The sequence below is a fragment of the Crocodylus siamensis genome, chromosome 9, assembly GCF_052110815.1.
Source record: "Crocodylus siamensis isolate JL-2025a chromosome 9, ASM5211081v1, whole genome shotgun sequence".
NCBI lineage: Eukaryota > Metazoa > Chordata > Crocodylia > Crocodylidae > Crocodylus > Crocodylus siamensis.
Window position 1 is genome coordinate 13,484,549 of NC_143403.1, and position 22,055 is coordinate 13,506,603.

The 22,055-nt window shown below is 42.3% G+C and overlaps 1 protein-coding gene across 5 annotated transcripts in view; it reads right to left on the reverse strand.

Moving 5' to 3' along the window:
• The window catches only part of CDH11 (cadherin 11), a 113,506-nt gene that overhangs the window by 16,363 nt on the left and 75,088 nt on the right, over positions 1 to 22,055 (reverse strand). For all 5 annotated transcript variants that reach the window (XM_090063727.1, XM_090063724.1, XM_090063726.1 and 2 more), the window contains 4 exons: positions 7,196 to 7,598; positions 3,856 to 4,150; positions 2,897 to 3,016; positions 2,205 to 2,372 (listed from right to left, as the gene is read on the reverse strand). In XM_090063727.1, coding sequence (XP_089919853.1) covers positions 2,205 to 2,372; positions 2,897 to 3,016; positions 3,856 to 4,150; positions 7,196 to 7,423 — 811 coding nt within the window. In that variant the 5' untranslated portion in view covers positions 7,424 to 7,598. The remainder of the gene's footprint in view (positions 1 to 2,204; positions 2,373 to 2,896; positions 3,017 to 3,855; positions 4,151 to 7,195; positions 7,599 to 22,055) is intronic.

Genomic DNA, 22,055 nt, shown 5'->3' on the forward strand with positions numbered 1-22,055 from the left:
CAAATACGTGTGAAAACCAAATAGTCAGCTTGGCTATTAAAAACCTTATTTGTCCTAATGAGCATGCTTCTGCCACCATTTTGAAAATTTAATTGAGCTTATTTTGATTTCTTCTGCCATTTGTAGACAAAACTAATCAGAAGGGAGTGATGGTCCATCCTGTAACTGTGGACTGTATGAGCAGTCCTTAATTTTATACAAGTAAAGGCTGTAGTATTGAAAAATACATAAAATAGAAAAGCATAATATTCACTCACTTATCAGGTCATCTAAGATCTGAAAAAATTGTTAGCAGGATGTGCAATGTTTTTTTCATGGCAAGCCAAGATAAGCAAGATATGCCTAGCCTGGGAAATGCCCAGGCACCGGAGGGTGCAGCGGATGTGAATTAGCATACATCATCTGCCCATATCCATCAGTAAACAGAAAAGAGACAGAAGACAGGGTAGAGATGCACCTGATAGACTAAATGAATCATAGATGTATAAGCTCTTGTAAGCAAGAGCTCACAGGGCTAATTACCTCAATGCGTTATAGATAGAAGTGGATGCCCAGCTTAGCTGTAGCTTGGAAATAGCTGACAGGAGCTAGGTACAGCCATTACACTTTTATTAGTATAAATGCTCAGAGAAACTGGTCTAAACCTGTAATAGTACAGAAGTTTGGTGTACATAAACTAGTTTAAAAATGGTGGAACTTGTTCTATTTTAGACCTGGATCGATGTGTACTCAAACTTAATTGATTTAGGCTAGACCAGTGCATCAAACTTCTGGATCAGATCCCTTACCAATTCATGTCACTCAGGTCACTGTCTGCCAGTGTCCTAGGTACCTTTGTGCACTACCATTTGTTCTGTATGCCCAGCCACACTGAGTGCCCAAGCAGCCCTCCCACCAAGCTCTCTCTGAGCCAAGTGGCTGATGATGATACGTGGGGAGGCATACTCACCCATGCCCTGCAGCCTGGTCAGGCTCCCTGTGGCTGCCCCTGCTCATGGAGGCATGGGGTCCTTGGGTGGGTGTGTGGGAGCCCACCCACGGATCCCTGTGTCCCCGTGAGTAGGCACAGCCACAGGGAGCATGGCCGAGGTCCAGGGGATGGGCGAGCAGACTGCAGTTGACAGAAGCCTGTAGCTGACAATGATGGGGGAGGTGAGGAAGCATGCTTGCCTGTGTCCGGCAGCCAGTCAGGGATGGCCCAACCACTCAGCTCCTCCCAGTAGTCTCTAGCAGCCCAGAAAGCCCACTAGCAGAAATGCAGGAGTGTCCCCAGGCTCCTGGCCTTGGCCAGTGCAGGCAATCTGCATGCCACCCTCCCCCGAAGTGTGAATGTATGTTCTGTTCACTCCTGACCTAACCTACACCGCTTACAGAAACCCGTATAAGTTTGATCAATTCTACTTCTGCCTTTTTGAACATCTGTACTTAGCCAGGGAGTGCTGAAAGGCAGAGGGCAAAGCCACGTGTAAACCTCTTTAGAGCATTGTCTGTCTCCTAGCAGGAGCCTTCTTGAGTGTATAGGCTGCGATACTGTGTACCCCATGATCACTGAACATCTCCAAACACAAGTTTCTGATGCACAGAATGTGAGAGTTTAGAGACCTAGTCTTTTAACCTCTTGTACCACCTCCTTCGTCATACTTTTGGCAGAATATCAAAGATTTCATCTGGTTGTTACAGTGTGAGCAGAATGTTAAACACAGGACCTTTACTCTGAGCAATCTTTTACTTTTTCAGCATACACATCATGAAAAATGAAGTTGTAAGATGTGTATCAAGCTCTCCTAGGTAATCACTACTGCAGTGAAAGTCTTTCCCTTAAAGCATATTTTCCAGTGCTTTTGCCAGCCTACCGGTAGCTGACTCAGTGATAGGGACTTCCCTCCTTTCTATAGAAGTCTAGACCACAGCTGACTGATCTCACCATAGGTATATTTTTAATATAACATGCTCCAGTGGCTTTAAAAATGAAATATGGAGCTAGAAGCCTCCTGAGTTTTAATCCTGGCTTTGAAAATGACTCACTTTGTTGCACTGGACAAATCATTTAAATGTCTCAGCATGCCATTAGTAAAACTGGGAAAATAATACTGGTCTCCTATGCATGTTGCAATACTCCATTTCTCAACATTTCTCCAGAGAGTATAACTGCTTTATATGATGGTTAGTAACTGCTGTTATTTAGTAAAGGATTTGCCACTTACTCTGTGGGAACTTTGGTGGGTTGTCGTTGACATCAGTTAGTGTAATTGTCACTTTGGTTGTCCCTGAGAGTCCTCCCATGTGTCCTCCCATGTCCTTTGCCTGTATTACAACGTGATATTCTTCCTTGGCTTCACGGTCCATGTTGGGAAGGGCAGTTCTAATAATGCCTAGAAATAAAATAAAAATAAACAACTTTATTTTTTTTTAATAATGAAAAGCAGCTCCTGCTTTTCTTATAGTGTCTTGCAGATACACCACACTTATTGTGTATAGCAACAGTGGCCAAATTCTCCCCTATTTTCTGAACATTGCATACCATACATGCTTGCAAAGCAGCCTGAGAGCTGGCACAGCGGAACCTATGAGTACTTGGGGGAATTCTCCATGGCACAGAGCCTACATAGTTTCTATACCATCACCATGGCACAAGGGGAATGGATCTGTCTCAGTGACAGCTCCTTAGTATAGAGGCCCCTGGACGCTCTAAAATATTCCAGGAGATGAATCTACTGAATAGCTTAGCCAGGACTGATGGAGAATGAAGTGGTGTAAAGCTATCTACCACACAGACACACACGCTACATGCACCTTGGCTGTCACTGAAAGTCTGAACCAATATGTATAATTCTTCACTTTAACAGACTGTAAAAAGATATAATATTCCACACAAATAAACCCTGTTCAGTAATACCTGTTTGAGCTTCCACAGAGAAGTACGGCTGACCTTCAAGAATACTATAAACCAATTTGGCACTGTTCCCATAGGTAGGATCATCAGCATCTGAGGCTGTTACCTGAATAACTGATGTACCTTAAAAGGACAGAAAGGGAGAAAGGAATGCTTGTTAAAAGTAGATGCATTTGTAAAAGCCACTCTAAGATGTTTTCAGCTAAAGCACAGAGGTGCCTGGTATGCATGGCTGTCTCCAAATTTTATTCTTTAGATTTAATAATTACTGGGACTTACTTTGCAATTTGTATACTAAGCAACAGAATCTCCATAATGCTTAAAGCAATTTTGCAAGGAAGTAATAAAAGACTCTAAAAGGAATTAATGAACATTTCTGACCAGGGAATTTCTATTCCATCAGATACTTTTTCTTTAGCAAAGACTGCATACTACTACTTTTGATAATAAATAGCCACCCAAGACAGCCTGTTTGCTAGGGTTAGCTACATTCACTTAGCTACATTCTGCACAAATAGGTTCATAGGAATGTTGATAACTGGATTCTCCAAAGCAGAGGTAGGCTTTTTGTTGCTTGCTTGATTTAAACCAGGAGAAAATATAATGGAAAATATGGTAGCATTCCCTAGCTTACGGCTTCGTTAAACAACTCAGTCAAGGAAATGAACAGCATTGTACACCCTGAACCACAAATCCTGGTTGGAGCTTTTTCATAGTCTTTTAGTTGAAAGAACAACCCTATTTCCTGAAGTGCTTGCACAGCTACTCTCACAGTCATATTCAGTTTCTGTAGCAGAGCTTGAAGTCTTCAGCCATTTGTTCCGACTCACTGATAATATTTCAGCAATTAGTTGAGACCAAATAAAAATTTACCTCCCGAAGTCTGGAAGATGATACTCAGTTCAAGTTGAGATGTCAAAGCTCCAAAAATAGAAACTATGCCTGCATTTTTCTGTACATACCTACATTGGACCTCTCTGGCACGTTGGCATGGTAGTTTTCATGAAGAAACTCAGGTGGGTTGTCGTTTATATCTTGAACTTTAACAATGAATTCTGAAGGTGGTTCCAAAGGTCTATTAGTGTTTCTGTCTACAGCTTGTGCTGTTAGAGTGTATTGAGCTCTCTCTTCCCGGTCCAGTGTCTTTGTTGCATGGATGTTCCCTGATTTGTCATCAATAACAAAAATTATTCCTGCACCTTCACCTGAGAGAATGTATTTAATGTTTCCATCCCCAGAATCAATATCCGAATGAAGCTATAAAATGAGAAACAGACATACTGTAACATGGGAACATACACTGTAAACATCCAAGCCTTAAAATATTGAGTTACTATATACTTTTGTCTGGATTTACCAAAATTTTGCCTTAGACTGCAAGCCCTTGGCCATCGTGGGTATGCTTACATGGCAGTTACAGAAATGATGCAGGAAACCGTACAGGTAAACGAGCTAACTGTAACTAGCTAGCACAGGATATGGTAGCAGTTTTAACTGAAGCAGTTTGAAGCTCAGCATAGGATAATTTATCCTCTGCTCCTCAGCAAAGTCAAATTAGCCATCACTCCTGTGGCTAGTTTATACTCCTCACACTATATGGTAATCACTAGTGTGATGGCAGTAAAGTGGGGCTTTGTGAAGCTTCGGTACCCGATTCAATTTGGAGGAGATATGGTCCGATTTGGGGACTGAAATTCTGAATCCAAATTGGATCAGAAGACCAATTAAAAGCTTTAAATCGACTCAAAGCATCCAAATCAATTCAGAAAGAGATTCGGGAAAGATTTGGTGATTTGGCCGTAGAATAAACAGGCAGCTGACAGCTGCCTCCAGCCGGTAAGTCGGTTGGGGGATGGGGGAGGGATCAGGCGTGGGGGAGGGAGGGATGGATCAGGGCTGGGGCTGGGATAAGCTGCCTAGCTGGGGTGGGAGGCACAGGATTTGGGGAGGGTAGTGGATACGGGACGCAGGTGCAGCAGCACTGGGAGCAGGGGTTATGCCCTGCTGCTACTTGCTAAGCCGGGTTGGGAGAGGCAGGATGCAGATGTGGTTCACTCAGGACAGAAGGGGGCAAGTGGCATCAGGGCATAGTCCCCACTCCCAGTGCTGCCGCGCCTGCATCCCATGCCCTCCCATGCCAGCTGGCAAGCAGCCACAGTGCAGAGTCCCTGCTCCCAGTGCTGATGCAGGTGCGGCAGTGCTGGGAGAGGGGGCTCTGCCCTGCTGCCACTTGCCCAACTGGGGGCAGGGGGCAGAAGGAGGCATGATTCAGGAGTGGCTCGCCCAATGTAGAAGGGGGCAAGTGCCGGCAGGACATAGCCCCACTCCTAGTGCTGCCGCGCCTGCATCCCACACTCCTGCCGGCGCTGGCTGGCAAGTGGCAACAGCACCCACTCTTCTATACTGGCTGGCAAGTGGCAACAGCGCAGAGTCTCCATTCCCAGCGCTGATGTGAGCGTGGCAGTGCTGGGAGAGGGGGCTCTGCTCTGCTGCCACTTGCCCAACTGGCACGGGGGGGCACGATGCAGACATGGCTTGCTCCAGGCAGAAGGAAGCAAGTAGCAGCAGTGGCCATGCCTGCATCCGTTCTGGGAGTGAGGGCTGCCGCTTCCCCCTACCATCCGGAATGAGCCACACCTGCATCCCTCCCCACTCTCGCCCCAGCTGGGCAAGGGACAGCAGGACAAAGCCCCCGCTCTGAGCGCTGCCACACCCGCATCCTGTACCCTCCCATCCCTCTCCCTGAGTAACGTGTTCCTCTGCCCCAGCTGGGCAGCGTGTCCCAGTCCCAGGCCCAATCCCTCCCCAACCCCACACCCCTTTCCTCCTCCCTTCCCCAAACCCAACAGACTTTCTAGCTGGAGGCAGCTGTGTCAGCTACCTGTTTAGTCTATGGCCAAATCTCCAAAGTGGCACCAAATCTTTTTGATCTAACTCAGCCAAATCAAATCAGAACAGTGATTTGAATCTCTGAATCAAATCACTGTCCTCCAAATTGGCTGAATCTGAAGTGAATACTTGCTGCTTCACACAGGCCTACAGTAAAGACATAACTTGTGTCTTTGCGTATATTTGCAAAGCCCCTAGCACCATAAAGCTATGAACAGTCTCTAGCTGCAACTGCAACAGAAGCAAATTATAATAGGAAGAGGATCAACCTAGAAATGTGTTCAGACTAAGAGCTTGCCTGTAAGAAAGATTCACAAAGCTCTTGTTCCTCAAAGCTAAAATATATTTTAGACACAAAGGGGTGGGAGAAGTAGAATTAGAATGAGATAGTTACTGTCTTCTATTTGTTCAAATGAAGACAGAGGGAAGAGTAACTTAATGTAAAGGGATTAATACTCGTCATATTAATCAGATTTTGCTACACTGCATTTAAAAGTGGCTTAGTGACACATGGGGCTGTTACAACTGTACCAAACACTGGTTTCCAGACAATTTCCAACTTGTCTTAGAGTCTAAATTTGACCTTCTATTTAATATTAAAAATACTAATTTTGCTTCCCAATGTATTCGCCCTGTGATATTGTATAATAACAAACATAGTAAATAGTATTACGGTAATTTGTGAGTGTTTTCTTAACTTTCTTAACTTGTAGGAGTAACACAGACTTCTTGGGACAAACTGTTCTTTCTGGCAGAATTTGATTCCATTGATCTGATTCCCCATTGTGTTATATCGGACTGATGCTAATTCACAGGAGTAATACACTCCAAAGGCAGGTACAGCACATTGAAACATCAGGCTCATTATATACTACACATTCTAACATATTTTAATCCTAATGAGTAACGTGTTATAAATCAGAAAACAAAGCTATGGTAAAGTCAGCAATTTACTTTTCTAATATTGGTATGTCAGGTCAAATCCATTTTAAATCTCTATTTTAGGACTCTTCTGTTTGGTATATAGGTTGCTATTTTCTAGGCCAGCCTTAAAACAATGAGAAAAGTATTCTAAGTGACAGGGAACCAAAACTAAGACAGATATGAGGTTTTATTTGGACAGATTAGCCATTTGGGGATCAACCTTGTTGTCCATTCAGAGTCGGCAGAAAAAGTGCTAACCTACTACTCTCAAGTAGTGATTCAGAGCCTACTGAAGTCAATGAAAAGACTCCCATTAACTTCAATGGACTTTGGATTGGACTCTCACCAAACTACAGATTAAACGATTACTACCAGATTTATCAGCAAGTTCCGATTAGGCAACTGATGTGGAAGAGAAGTATGAGAGGAACAAAGCATCTTATACAAGATGCGCAAAATAGCACATACTGAAATAGAGATATTTCTTACCCTGCCCACTAGTACAGGATCTGGTCCTGTATATTCTTCTATTACAAAGAACTGATTCCACACCCAGCCTCTTTTTGAACGATGCAGAACTTGTCCTTCTTTTCCTTTTTCATGGTGACCATGGAGTGACGGCCTTGAATGGTTAAGCTTCTCCGTAGATGTAGCATGACTATAGCACAGCATGCCCAGGCATATAAGAGCAGCATGTAAACAACTGTCCTCCTTCATTTTTGGTTAGTTTATAGGCACAGGAGTATTGAACAATCTACCCCTTCCAGCCAGAGCCACCTTGAAAGTTGAAAACAGAATTACTGGAAAATTTCAGATGTGATGTCCTATGTATAGGATGCCACCACTCATGAAGTGCATCACTTTAACGCTCTGTGGGTTCCCAGATCAATTTCTAAAAAAAAAAAAGGAGAGAGAACAAAAATGTCAGTTCTTTCCTTCTCTTAAAACAGTTATAATTAAAAGCTATTTGCCATTTTTAAAATTAAACTAGCATCAATTTAGCATAGGTGTAATGCCCATTGTCCACTTCGAGATAATACATGCACTCAAGAATACTCTGATACAATAATTACCAACTATGAACATTTTAAGTAACAAGGGTTTTCTTTGGTGGTTTGCCAGTAAAATTCCTTGCTGTCAACTACAAAACCTGTACTATTTTAATTTGTAATTTTCCTTTTCTCTTAATTTAGTAGGAAATGATACAGATAAAGCTCTGCGCTGGGGTGTGCCTGTATGGGTGATCTCTTGGTCTCTAGCCTTCCCTAGAGCAGCTCCTGGAAATGACTGTAGAGTACCTGCACTGCCATATGCCAGCAGGTAGGTGGAGTATACTGGGGAGGGCTCAGTCAGAGCTCACTGCCTCTGTGGTGCAGTCATGCTCTTGAGCACCAGTGTCTGGGATCCACAAAGCCCCATCCACAGAATTGAAAGCAACGTAAATGTAGTGGGAAACCAATAGGAGGTTCTGAGGATGTGCGGTTGTCTTCATCTTTCACTCTCTGAGACAATGGTTCTTTATGCTGTAAGAGTGTCCCTCAACTTGCAATTCACAGCCCTGTTACAAAGGTATGTGTCAAAGGTTTCAAAAACCAAAGAGAAGTCAGCTTTTACTTTCCAAAAGTGGTAGCAGCGATGGTGCCATTCCCTTTATGCAACAGATCACTGGGTGAAGCACACGCCAAAGCTGCGCAAGAGCTAAATTCAATTTCCTCCTTTGCCTGATGGGATATGTACACATATCCCCCACATCCTGGGAGACTACATCAATTACCAATCTATAGGGTTATCTGAGGTGGGAGTGCTCTGAATGCATCCTGTGGAAGCAGAGATGGGAACGCATGTTTCCTTATTACCAACACAAGAGCTATGCTCATTTTCCTTGCAAGACAGAACATCTTCTAAATGGAAGGACTGAGATTGCTTCCCCCTCCCTAGAGTGCAGCGTAACAGGGTGGGTAGAATAATTCCCTGGAAAGTGGGAGTTTGAGGTTCAAATCCCCTGAGGTAGAAAAGAGAATTTCCTGGCTTGCTAAGTTTCTAACCACTGAGAGTAGACATAATCACTCTCCAGTCACACTCTAAAAACTAACCTGCTTTGATTGTTCTGAAAATCCTTACTTGATCCAGCCTTGCAGGCAAAATAACCAGAACTCCTGGTTGGTGGATCTTAATGGGGCTTTCGTGTGTTGTTCAGCACTGTTAAGACAGAGCGCATCTACACCTGCGCTTTACTGCACATTAAAGCATTGTTTAAAAAAACGTGCAAATATTCTAATACATGGTAAAATAGGATATTGAGCATTAAGCATCACTAAAAAGAATGTACTTTCGCTACTGCACAAGAGGGTAGTATAATATACATTTATTTAGTACCTCACATCACAGGTACTAAATTCAATGAGCATTAGGAAAAGTGCATTAATGCATGTGTAGACACACCCAGAGAGTAGCTTCTGGATGTGACTAAAAGACTTTTGGCATCTCAGGAACTTTTATGTTAGAAATGTAGATGCCTTTGTACTTTTAGGTGATCTCAACAGTAGGATCAAGCTAAGAAGGGGTTCTGTGAATCTAACTTTTGGACTCAGGCACTTAAAGTGGCAGTTATGTACTTATGCCCATCCAAAACTTCTTTGTGTATCTAGCCCTGAATGCCGTGACATATTCCCACATGCAAATTCAGCCCTTTTCTTTACCTTTTCCATCGACCTCCACTATCATAAATTAATAGAAACATCTGCAGACACTTTTATAATATAACCCTTGGCAGCAGCAACCATTCTCGGTGTTTCTGACATTTTAATTGTTAGGATGACATTATCCATTTCTTCATTTCTGATCATTTCTCTGAAACTAGGTCAGAGTCAAAGTTTGGACCAGAGATTGCTTGATACAGTGAATCCTGCACTAGGACTATACCTCCAGGGGCTAACTTCCCATCCTAAAGAACCATTTTTATGCATCCCTGGGGTTTCTAGTATGGTGTTTTTCAATGTGCTTCTAATAATCAAGAAATTCTTACTTGTTCTAAATTTCAGTGTAATACACTTTGGGTCTGCTACAGAACACTAACAAAATACTAATTTCAGCCTATATTTTAATCTCAGGCACACACTCATACATACATAATGCTTCCCAATTTATATATATACACATTATATAGCAGTGCAGAGGGGACATACATGGGAATTCTGGAATAATTAATGCTAAATGTCTTGCTTTCTTTGTGGTGGGGATTGTTGTGCCAGTTTAGAGGTAGTTGACTCTGGACAATGGAGTTGGGGGAATCTTGACGGGGAATTTCCTTTAAAAAAAAGTTACCTATATTATATATAAACTGCCCATATATGTCCCCTCTGCGCTGCTTTAGATTCAGGCACTCAGATTTCAGGAATGGGGTATGTACTGGGCTTTTCACATGAGGCAAAGAGACTAAGCTCCCATTTTTCCTGCCACCCAAAAAAACCCAGCTTGCCCCCAGCTTTAACTATGTACCAAATTCTGTTTCAGTGTCTATATTCTAGTGAATTCAATTTGATTTATGCATATATTTTAAAATATAATCTGGCACAAGGGGAGGAATTGACTGATTTTTCTTCCTTAATCATATTAATTGAAAACAGTTTTACTATCCCTTTTAATTCCTTCATTATTATTTCCTTCATGATATATTACAAAAGATTCATAAAAGGATAGGAGTCTGGGAAGACAAGAACACTACCTACCACTACTACACACAAGAGAAGAAAGCCAATATTGCTCAAGAAAATGCTTTGAAAATTCATTTTAGTCAGAAATACATTTTGGGTAGAAACGCTACTTCAAGTTTTCCTTCCTGGGTTTAATACTGGTAGCCATTTTGTTAGTAAATGAAATTATTTTTTATACCAGAAGTATAAGAGGCTGAAGAAAGAATCTTAAAACCCTTGTAATAGTAGGTTATTTAGGGGTAGGACGGGGGGAACATCAGTATGAAATACATGTATCTCTGCTAATTACAATTTTTTAGGGAAAATGGAAACATATTTTACCTTACATTTGAAAAGTTACAGTAGAAAAGTTAAACTGAAAAACCTATTATTGGCTAAACTTCTCTGGTGGTCTAGTAACTCATTATTAAATCCTGCTCTCTGTCGTGATCCTGAGTTACTTAGCCTATACTATGAATGTTATAGGAAAAATTTTCTATTAAGCATCTTTCCAACTAAAGTCAAAGCTAGTTGCACAGGAAAAGTACATTTACATCCATCATGAAGTGCATAAGTGCAGTAATTAATTTTGCTGGCACTTTCATTTTTGCAGTAGGGTCCCAACACCCTCAGGAAGATGGATCGGGAAGGCTGCCCTGTTTTGGTGCTGATGTATTGTTAAAACCTATTTAAGTGCCAGTTTAACAAATGAACACCTTCATTAACAGATTTGGGGTAAAAAGCTTTAAAAGAACAAAATTTGCACGTCTGAATTCTGTTCTCTGGGTCATTAATTTCAAATGATGCTATCACCTGTGAAACTAGAAAGTAGACAAATATTTCCATTATAACCAAAATGTCATATAACTTTAGTATACGTATTGTTTTGTAACTTTCAGAAAAGACTTTATAAAAATTGCTTTACAAAACAGGAATAGATGTCCTGGTACACATGTGTTTACTACCACTTATTTAAGCATGAAGCACTAGACACAAAACATTAACCATATATCCATATTTACTTTACTAATTAGGGTTTAAAGTGGTAATTACTAGGATTATGTGAAGCTTTGGTTGCTGATTCAATTTGGAGGAGATTTGGCCTGATTTGGCAGTCACATCTCCGAATCCAAATCGAATCTGGACACCAATAAAAAGATCCAAATTGATTCAAAGCTCTCCCAATCAATTCAGAAAAGATTTGGAGAGCTTCAGAGATTTGGGCAATCCCCGCTCACCACTGCAGGGAACTGGACCCGGACTCTGCCGGTAAGTAGGGGGTGGGGGCTGGAGGAGGGGACTATGGGGGGGAACCTTGCCAGGCCCCATCCCCTGCCTGCTCTCCCAGCCCCCCTTAGAGCCCCCCACCCACTCCCCCAGCCCTGTCAATGGCTGCCCTGCCTGCCCTCAGCATCCTAGCTCTTTAAAAAAAACCACCACCACCCACACTCACCAGCTCCTGCCAGGCCAGGGGGGTGACCCCCACTTGCCCCCACTGTCCTATGCTGTGTGGGAGCTCTGCCACGAGCCCCCATCCCCCACCTGCTCTCCCAGCCCTGTCAATGGCTGCCCTGCTTGGCGCCAGTATCCTAGCTCTTAAAAAAAACCCGAAAAACCAAAAAACAAAAACCTGCACTCACTGGCTGCTTCTGCAGTCTTCAGGGCTTCTGGGAGCTTGTAGAAGAGCCCCCCACACAGCACAGACCTGTAGGAGGCAGCAGGGATTGTCCCCACACCTGACAGGAGTCAGTCAGTATGGGGATTTTTAAACATATATATTAAAGAGCCGGGAGGCTGGTTCTCGGAGTGTGGACAGGAGATGGGGGCTCATGGAAAAGCCCCCCATGCAGCATGGGGCTAGTGGGGGCCAGCAGGGATCCTGCCTCCCCCACCTGGCAGGAACCAGTGTGTTCAGAGCTTTTTTTTTTCTTTTTTTAAAGAGCCGGGATGGTGGGGCTGGGTGGGGCAGCCATTGACTGGGCTGAGAGAGCAACAGGGAACGGGGCATGTTTGATTCAGAGACTCAGCCAATTTGGTGGTGGCTAAATCTCTGAATCAGAATTTGCTGAATCAATCTGGGACAGTGATTTGAATCACCGAATTGAATCACTGTCCCCTGAATCAGCCGAATCCGAATCTGAAGCAAGTATTAGCCACTTCACCATCTTTTATTTTTAGATCTCGGCATATGTCGGTGTGTCGGCACAGAGGGACAGGGTTATGCAGCTACTATAGTATTCTAGCTAAAACACTGAAATGTAACTCAGCTGTTGAGGGCAAACCATTCATTAGGCCTTGAACCAGCCAACGTGAAAACACACAAAATCAAATTTATAGCCCAGTTCTTCTCTTTCCTTTGGCTAACACTAGAGGGAAAATATCTCATCTCTCCCAAAGCATGAAATAAGGATCTGGGAATTGAACTTGAAGCAGATGATTGGAATGTTTCTCTGGTTAGTATCCATAAATCCTCAACAAGTACAGTTTTTATTCAGATGCCATATGACATTGCACATCTACAGAACAGTTAAAATAATTCACTGTTTTTGAACAGTGCCATTTTTTATTAAATCATTTGTGGGGGGAAATGTATTTAAAAATTATTATTCACCTGCTCTACGCTCTTCCTAAAATATGACAAACAATCTAGATGGACCTGTATTCACAACTGACTCAAATGCCACAGCCTGAATTTTGCACTGTGGTTTGGGATTGCGTAAAATATAATTTCTGAGTTCAAACTAAAACTTCCCTTCAAAATGACTACCAATCTGTCTTACTCCTTTCTATACTTACCAAGAATAACCTACAATAATGGCTGGAGATAATATAGATTTAGAAGCAGCTAACAGATTTTATTTGCTAACAAATTCCTTTTTTATGGATATCGAATACTAGTCCTTTCATGGATACAGAGAAACAAGAATGAATTAGCTACCTCACACTATTAAATCATAGAAACACAACCAGACTGGGTTTATGCATAATGGTTACCTGAAATGTGAAGGATGAAGTAAATAGGAATTCCACACTGAAAAAAAGTAATATAGGGTGCGTCTACATGAGTTACTACATTGCCACAGTGGCAAACTACAGTGACGTATCTCTTGCCTACGGCAATGTAGCATCGGTGGGCATGAACTGTGATGCTGCTGCTACTGCGCAATGGGACTGGAAATGACCCATGCAGCATCGGGACTGCGCAGGACCAGTGGTTACTGTGCAGTCAGGCACACATGTAGATGTGTTCACTATAGTGAGATCTGCACGTAGTGAGTTGTCTATGGGCATACCTCTATACCAGGGGTGGGCAAAATGGCACATCCAGCTGATGGCTGGACTCCATTTCCCAGCAGCCCCTGCCCACATTGCTGCTTTTGGTTTTCCATGGAGCCCCCAGGAGCAGTGGTACGGTGACATTGCAGGGCAAAGTTTTCCACAGAGACTGGCCTCAGCAGTGCTGGCAGGAGCGGCTGGGAAATGGAGTCCCCCACGGGGCTGATCTGCTAGGCAAGAACCCTGTTTAGACCTGAAAACCATTCTACCATAACTGTGGTATATTTCCCTGTGGGCTACCAACCTACTCTACAGGCTGCCACCAAGTAGGAATGGGGCTGGGCTCCTGTCCACTTTGGAACAATGCCTTCCCCAAGATGCATAAACGGAGCAGTCCCTGGCCATCTCGGTACCAGAGATCATAATTCTGCTAGGTTTTCACAAGCAAGAGGCTAGGAGAGGATGCATTTTTCCTTCTCCTACACATACAGGTGAAGGGAAATTAGAATACTCATATCTAATTACAAGTTCAATATTGAACCTACACTGATTTAACTTTATTGTGCATATGGATAGTTCAAATAATAGAAAAATGCAAACACTAAATTCTATTCTTCTTCACAACAGATCATCTTCAGTGAATAACATTAAGCTATGCTATATAACCCAGCAGAATTTGTTCCATTCTGTGTAAAATAGTTCTCTCTGTAAAAAGACGATTTGCCATGCAAAACTTCAGTTTGAAGTCTCAAACAAAAACTGTGATGATTATTTACTCATGACTCATAGACAAAACTAAAGAGCCAGAAGAGATTATTTTAATGACAAGACCAGAGTCTCGGAAGTTGTGTCTAGCCAATTTTCAATTTCTTTTTCTATATATAGCAGAAATAATCCCGATACAGCCAAGTTAGCGTCCCATGTGTGCCACTATTAAACGACAATATGCCAAACTATAATAGACTAAACAATCCCTATGAGTTGTCTAGCCAAAGACTGTTACATGATACATTAAAATAGTAGTTGTTCCTCAGGGATGCATTTGACACCATATATTCAAGAGTATGTTGTAATGACAAAATGATGGATGCTTGTATTTTGAGCGATTTTGCAGAAATATTGAGTTAAATTTCACAAATGCAGAGTCCAAATAAAAGTCTAGCTGTAGGAAGAATTAGTTGAGAGAGAAATAATCCTGTTTTCTTTAACAATAATTTAATTAACATAGTTGCAGTAGAATTTCAGCATAAACTCTTCCCTGAATAAATGATTAAATAGTACATTACTGTGGTTCACATTACCTTTAAAATTGAGATTTTGGTGTTGGATTTGGCTTGTAAACCTACTGGTATTCAACTGTAAATCACTCTATCAACCCAAACAGGATCTGTGTGTTTCTTTTTACTTACCTGAATGAGCTACCACTACCCAAATGTGAAACAGAACAGGGGAGACGGCAACCAGCGGGCATCTATTATACTCCTAACTGACAGTGTGTACATGGAAATGGGTGGGAAAATGACACCACGTTAACTCCTCTTCTTTACACCTATCCACCAGACACAACAGTTTATCTAGCATGGAAGAAGAATTTAAATCCATTCTACTCCTCAACATGTCCATTTTTGAGGCGTTCCTTATATGGAGCCTGATAGGCTGTAAGCAGTTGTCTCAACTAACCCAGGATTGATTGTCCTGGGATTTGACCCATATTAAAAAACGGTACGGCACAGCTCTATACCGAAGCTGCCTTTCCAAACTGCATTTCTGCTTCTGTGCCAGTAGGTGGCAGTGAGAACACACTACCTGACTGGCATGTCCCTGGAATGAACCGCAATAAATGGGCAGACATACAACAGAATATCCCAGGAAAAGGTACTGGTGTGTTTTATCCAGCATACTTCAGAGGGACTTGAAGCTGAATAATGGATGTGTATGTCTATGTGACCCCAGGAAAAAAAACAAACTAACCTTTCTTCTGGGACAAATGCAACATCTGTTCATAGCTACAGTAATTCCAGGATCTATTCTTAGGCAGCTAAAAAAATCCCGTCTCCTAGAGTGATATGACTACAACTGCACTCTGAAGCAAGCAAGGAAGTAGTGCCCCAGAGTAACTGGGAAGGTGCTAGTATCAGAGATGTTTGCGTTAAGAAACCAAATTGGTTCAAGAGGGCCTACACTTGTTCCTTTTTGGGATATGCTAGGAACCTATTTTATAAAGGAAAATAAGTTGAAGGGGGTGGAGAATGGTTCATTACCTGTGCATACATTCACAAGTGAATGCTATTTTTGAGAAATATGTTTATCCTGATACTGCATGTTTGGGGAAATTTTATCCCTGCTAGTTCTGCATCTTAAAATGATAAATACCCACAAACATTTTACTACATAGTTTACAGATAGGTACATAAATGATTTAATAATACATGTTATTGAAGAAGAGTGGGTTGCCAATTCTTAGTGGAGGGGAAAAAAATCTGTAACTGCAAAAGGTATAGCTCTAGCCACTAGTTTTCACTACATGTTGATAGCTATCTAGTTTTTAAATTACTGCTTTTCAGCAGGTAAGGATTTTTTCCTCCTCCTTTTGTCTCTGTTAAAGAAAAGGTGTTCAAGTAAATCTAGTTTCTAGTTGAGAATTTTTTATGAGGCAAAGTAATATATGCAGATTCAAGCAACTTAGCACAATAGCACATTGAAATGTATTTTCTGCTCCCTTTTTAACTTAGTGCTTTTTTTCTTTATCAGACCAACCGATGAATTCTCTTTGCTTTAGAAAAATTGCACTTGTGCAATGTACCTGTGGGATGTAAGAGGCCTCCCATTTTATATATCCTAGGTGTGTCATCATGCAGAAGTCTGCTCTGCCATGTTGCAGAATCCTTACATTTTATGTCACGCTTAGAAGGACAAATAGTGACACTGCAACCTTGCAGTGAGTTGTTGGGTGCTGGTACCAGATCTTAGAAGTGGGATTAGGACCATCTTTTCCCTGCCTCTGGTGTGGAGGATGGAGATGAGAGTAGTGTGAGAACCAAGAATGTCTGCTGCAGGGATTGTACCACAGGAGCTAAAACAGCCCAAAAGGAATTGGAAAGAAGTAAAAGAGACTGCCTAGTTGCTGAAGTGACCAGATCTCCTAAAGCAAGCCAGAAATATTTTGCCAGAGTTCGGTAACTTGTGCACCCCTTCTGTACATCAGGAGAGACACAAATCTTTCCAAACTTCCTTTTGGCTCCCTCTACTTACACCAGCCACCCTGGTTTCATGCAGAGTTGTGGTCTCTAACCGCACATCTTAATGGAAAGGAAAGCAAAAACGAAGGCCTCAACCTCAGCAAAGTGCTACGTAACTTGACTAGTCCCGTATTAAACTGTGAGATCATTCACAAGTTAGGTACCTGCTAGAACCACGGTCTAAAAAACCAATACAGCCTCATGTTAAACACTTGGACTGAATGGGAAACCATGAGAGTAAAGCTAGAATAATGACATAAATTAAACCCCCACAATATCCGTATTGCTTTACATCATAGTTTTTCTGTGGTGGGCTAAATATGCTTGGTGGGCATCAGTAAAAAAGTGCTGTACATTAACGTGATAGCTTCACATTTTCTCTTCTACTAGGAGACAATGATTATTACTCAAATCTCTGGCTAAGGTAAAGATTTTCAAGTTTTAGCCACGACTGGTGAACCTCGTTCTTTCTGAGGAGTAAATCAAATACAGGCTACCAACAAGTGCCAATACGCACTTCCGAAGCACTTGGCCTTTTCTTCTCTTTGAAACCTAATTCTGATCCCAGTGGAGGAGTAGCCAAAAAACCTCTCACTGTTTCCAATGGTAACAGGAGAGAATTTTTAATTTACCTCACAAAATAGAATTATGTTTTCCTCGCTGAATTTAGTCCAAATCCTGCCATTTTCCATATTTATTGACAATTTCTACCTGAAGTTTTCTATTGGGCAACAGTCAGTCAGCCAGCATGTGCATAATTGCTGACCCATGCGATGGCATCCTCAGCGCCATGTGCAGTTGCTGTAGTCCGCCGCTGAACTTAGTCAGTGGGAAGGCATTGACAATATGCGACCTGGTGTGTGCTTTCCTACAGTTAAATCTGGATTGTCACAATGGTAGAGGTTGGCCAATTGGGCAATGGTGAAACTTCCTCTGGCTCCAGAGGTTGCGAGAAAGGGATAAATAACTATCGTTCTCGGTCCCCATCCTGCACAGATTTAGCGTTATGCATAGTGGACAGTGTAACCAAGTCTTCTCGCTCTGTTCTGTGTGTATGACTTCTCATTTGGTTTGGGGCCAAGATCCTGAGTGCTACCATAATATAAATATTAACAAAGAATAATGAACTTGATCGTTACTGCTACTGTTGTTTGCAGGATTGGGGGATTACTGCTTTGACAATTTTTTACTTTAAAAATGCTCCACAGGTTTTGTTAAATCCTATTCTATGTACTTTTATCAAAGGAAATCCTCTGCATTTTTGTATTTGTATTATTGTATTTTATAGTACTGTATTGGATTACTGAGATGTTTAAATCCAATAATCCCCAGATGTTCCTAAGCATAGTTTTTGAAATGTAGCCATATTTTTTCTATGGCAGTTTTTGAGATTCAATATCAGGAAACCATAGACTAAAACATAAAATGATGGCTCTTTGAAAATAAAAGTCATTTTGTAGGAAGGAGGAGGAAAAATAAGCATCCTCACTAATATGATGTGATATTTGCTTTCGGTATCTGCCTCTGAAATCATCACTGAAGGAAATTATTTTTCCCTGACCTTAGTTTAATTTGCAGTCATTCAAGGGGAGTGAAATTGCCAAGCACTGCGCCCAGGACAAGCAGTAAAAGAAGGAAGACAACCCAGTACATTACAAAGTGAATGACATAGCAATAGGCCTGAGAGAGTGATATTAAAAGGCTTGGGAAATGAAAAATGGTTGTAAACAGAGTTTTACATTTACTTGCTGCCCTGGGGAGATCCACTTGAGATAAATGTGACAGAGACTGTCTTTTTTAAGCATAAACTCTGCGGGAAAATAACTAGCAGGAGAAAGGTAGTCTTATTAAAGAACATGGTGATTGATAGAGTCATTTGAAATAATGACTGAGGTCCTGGAAGAGTTTATTTTAAATAATAATTGTGTACTTGTGCATCTCAGAGAAAGCAGAACTCCCATAATATACTGTGAGCTCAAAATGTAATGTAACTCTACCCTAGGTCCACTCTAGTTTTAAGATGGTTTGCTATTATATAAGTAAGTGGTTACAGATGATGCCCTGAGGAGGAAATAACTGACAACTAAAGTCAAGTTTCTTCGGACCAATATATGTTATGTTCACATGTAAAGCCAAGTGAGGATTTTTTACTAAGAGCTTATCCATGGAAATGACAAAATTGCCCTCACATGTTTAGATTAATTTGATAAAGCACTGAAATGGAAAATCAGAGTCAAAAGACCATTTGAAAGACAATCCAATGTGTCCAAAAGCTAAGTACTAAAGGATGAGCCCACCTACATATCAAAAAATAATACTATGCACATTAGGTGAAATCCTTCCCTTATTTACACCCGGGCAACTCTGAGTTTCATGTTTTCCCGTTCATGTAGCAAATCAAATCGAGTCAGCAGGGAAGCTCAGAAGTTCTTCCTCGGAAGCTGTTCTTAAAATTCTTAAACAAATTCGCTTTAGACAAATCATGTTACGTTGAGGATGTTCAGCAATGTAGGGAATTAGTTCATCCGGGGCTGCTCTGACCACAGCCTTTCTGTAGGCAGTGGATGCATCTACATGTGTGCTTTACTCTGGAGTTGACAAATTAGCTCTTCAGTAAAGTGTCACCGTCTACACATATGTATTGGGGCGTGGTAATTAATTCACTCCTCTGTAAAATAGCATTGGCCAGAACAAGTACTTCCCTATTGCAGAGTCATTTAGTGCACCAAAATGGATGTGTAGAGAGGGACTGGGACCGGCTGGGGCACAAACGTGCTGCAGTGAGAGGGCTGCCTCCTAGCTAGCCACCGCCTGGAGCCTGGGACTGACCCCCCACGTCTCCTGCCAGCACAGGACTGCTCTGACCTAGCTCAGATTGCTGTGCTTGTGGGCACACATGTATACACTGTACCCAAGAGCCTTTAACTCTGGTGCAAATTGCACTGGAATATATTTCTGCATACTAACTGCATGTGTAGATCCACCCGACATCATTCACTTTGAGCCAGCTATAGGACCCTTGGTAGAGTTGAAGCTGTAGGCATCTTTCCCCACTACCAATGTATCTTTAAAAGATTTTTCAGCTGTCAGGTTTTGGGTTATCTTAGTCAATGTCAATGTAACTCAGTAGTAAATCTACTATATAATATTAAATGGATTTTGCAGTCTTTCCTTTCCAATAAAGACCAAATGATATTGAAATGTTATTTTATTTATTGCCATTTACTCTTGAGCATTTTTGGCATGCAAATAAGTAATATGGAATACCTTTTCAAGTACACTATCACTATTCCAGAATGGCTTAGCTTTATAAACACTTCTATGATACAAGTGAGAGAAGCAACTATGCCAAATCAAAGTTTTTTTCTTTTCAGGATCCTACTATAGAACAATTTATCCTTTAATATTTATTCCAATCCATTTCTCCATGTAAACATGGTGTCTGGAATATGTTTTTGCCACTACTAATGCAATCTTATTAGACTACTTACATCTACTCTGCTGGAGATAATTACTTCATCAACAAATGCAAAACATTTTCAAAGGACTAGAATCTATTTAAGTCCAGCAACCATGGTGGCTATTATTTAAAGAGGTTTGCTTAACTAGATGGTAACACATATAACGGTTGACAGAATAGTGAATTACTAAGGGCACATCTACACCCAAAGATCACATAGGTCTACATGTGATCACCAGCTATATTGTCATAGCGGTTGCTTCCCGGTTATAATGTGCCCGTACTGCCCCATGCTTTAGGAAGCACTAAAACACAGCAACGTGTAGACATGCCCTAAGTGTCCCATTCATTTTCAGACACATTTGCAGGAGAGATAAGGGTGAGAACTAAAAGTCTAATCAAAGGGTCTGTTCTTTTTCAACTCTTTTTTTTTTTTTAAACTACTGAAACCCAGGCCAGGCGCAGACATTACACTTTTTCCAGTTTTGGCAGTTGGAAATCGGTGTGTACCCATAACAAAACACAAGTCTGAGGCACATAGGCTGCTTTAAAAATGGTAGATCCAAGTCTAAGATAGATCTAGATTAAAGTAGTATCAGACTTACTAGATCTAGGTTAGACCAGTGTATCAAACGCCAGTGCCAGGTCTGCTCACGAATCAAGGTATCCCAGGGGCCTGTGCAGTTTCCCCACTTGCAGGGAGCTATGCCTTGGCTACTCCAACCTAGCTAGCCTCATTCCAAAGCTGCAGGCAGGAAAAAGACAGAGTGACGTGTGAGCTGCTGGGTGGAGGTGGTGCCAGCTGCACACCCCAAGTTCCTGGGCCACAGAGAATCCCTCCCCTGTCCTGAGCCCCAGGACCCTCTGCTGGAGCAGCTCCAGAAAAGGCTCACAGCATTTCTACCCTGCCCCCCAAAAAGCCAATGCCAAATTCCAAGCTTCTCTGCAGATGCTTCCCTGCACAGAAGGGGCTTCAGCCATGAATTTGGGACTGGGCCCGGGGAGGGATGGGGGGTGAAGTTAGGAATCCAGAGTTGCTCCAGCACATCCCCTCCCCTATCCTGAGCCCCAGTATCCTGGGCTGAAGCAGCTCTGGGAAGAGCTCACAGGATTTTCCCCTCCCCAGAGCCAGCCCCAAATTTCCAGCTGAAGCCACTTCTCTACTGACATGGGCTCTGGTCTCCAGGGAAGGGTGGCAGCCATGCCCTTGCGGCTGTAGAGAAGTGGCGTCAGCCAGGAACTCGGCACTGGCTCCAAGGGAGGGGGCGGGGGGAAATCCTGTAAGGCCTTCTCAGAGCTGCTCAGGTGCATGGTCCTGGGGCTTGGGACAAGTGAGGGACACACTGTGCCTTGCTGACCCAGCTGGGAATGCACTGTGTGCTGCTGGCACCACCACCCCTAGCAGCTCATGAATCCCACTTGTCTCCTGCCTCTGTCCTGTCTGGGGTGGACCCCAACTCCCCCTACCTTGGACAAAGCCCAGAGACCTCTCACGCTGCTGAGCAAGAGTGAGCATGCCTCCTTCCACTGGCTACCTGCAGCTGTCAATTCCAGATGATAGGACAGCAGGGGGAAGGCATATGCCTGACAGCCAATCAGGGATGGAGCAGCCACTTAGCTGCATTTGGCTGCCCTTCGCAATACCTGGCATGCAGGGAGGCATGTAAGAGCACCCCAACCTT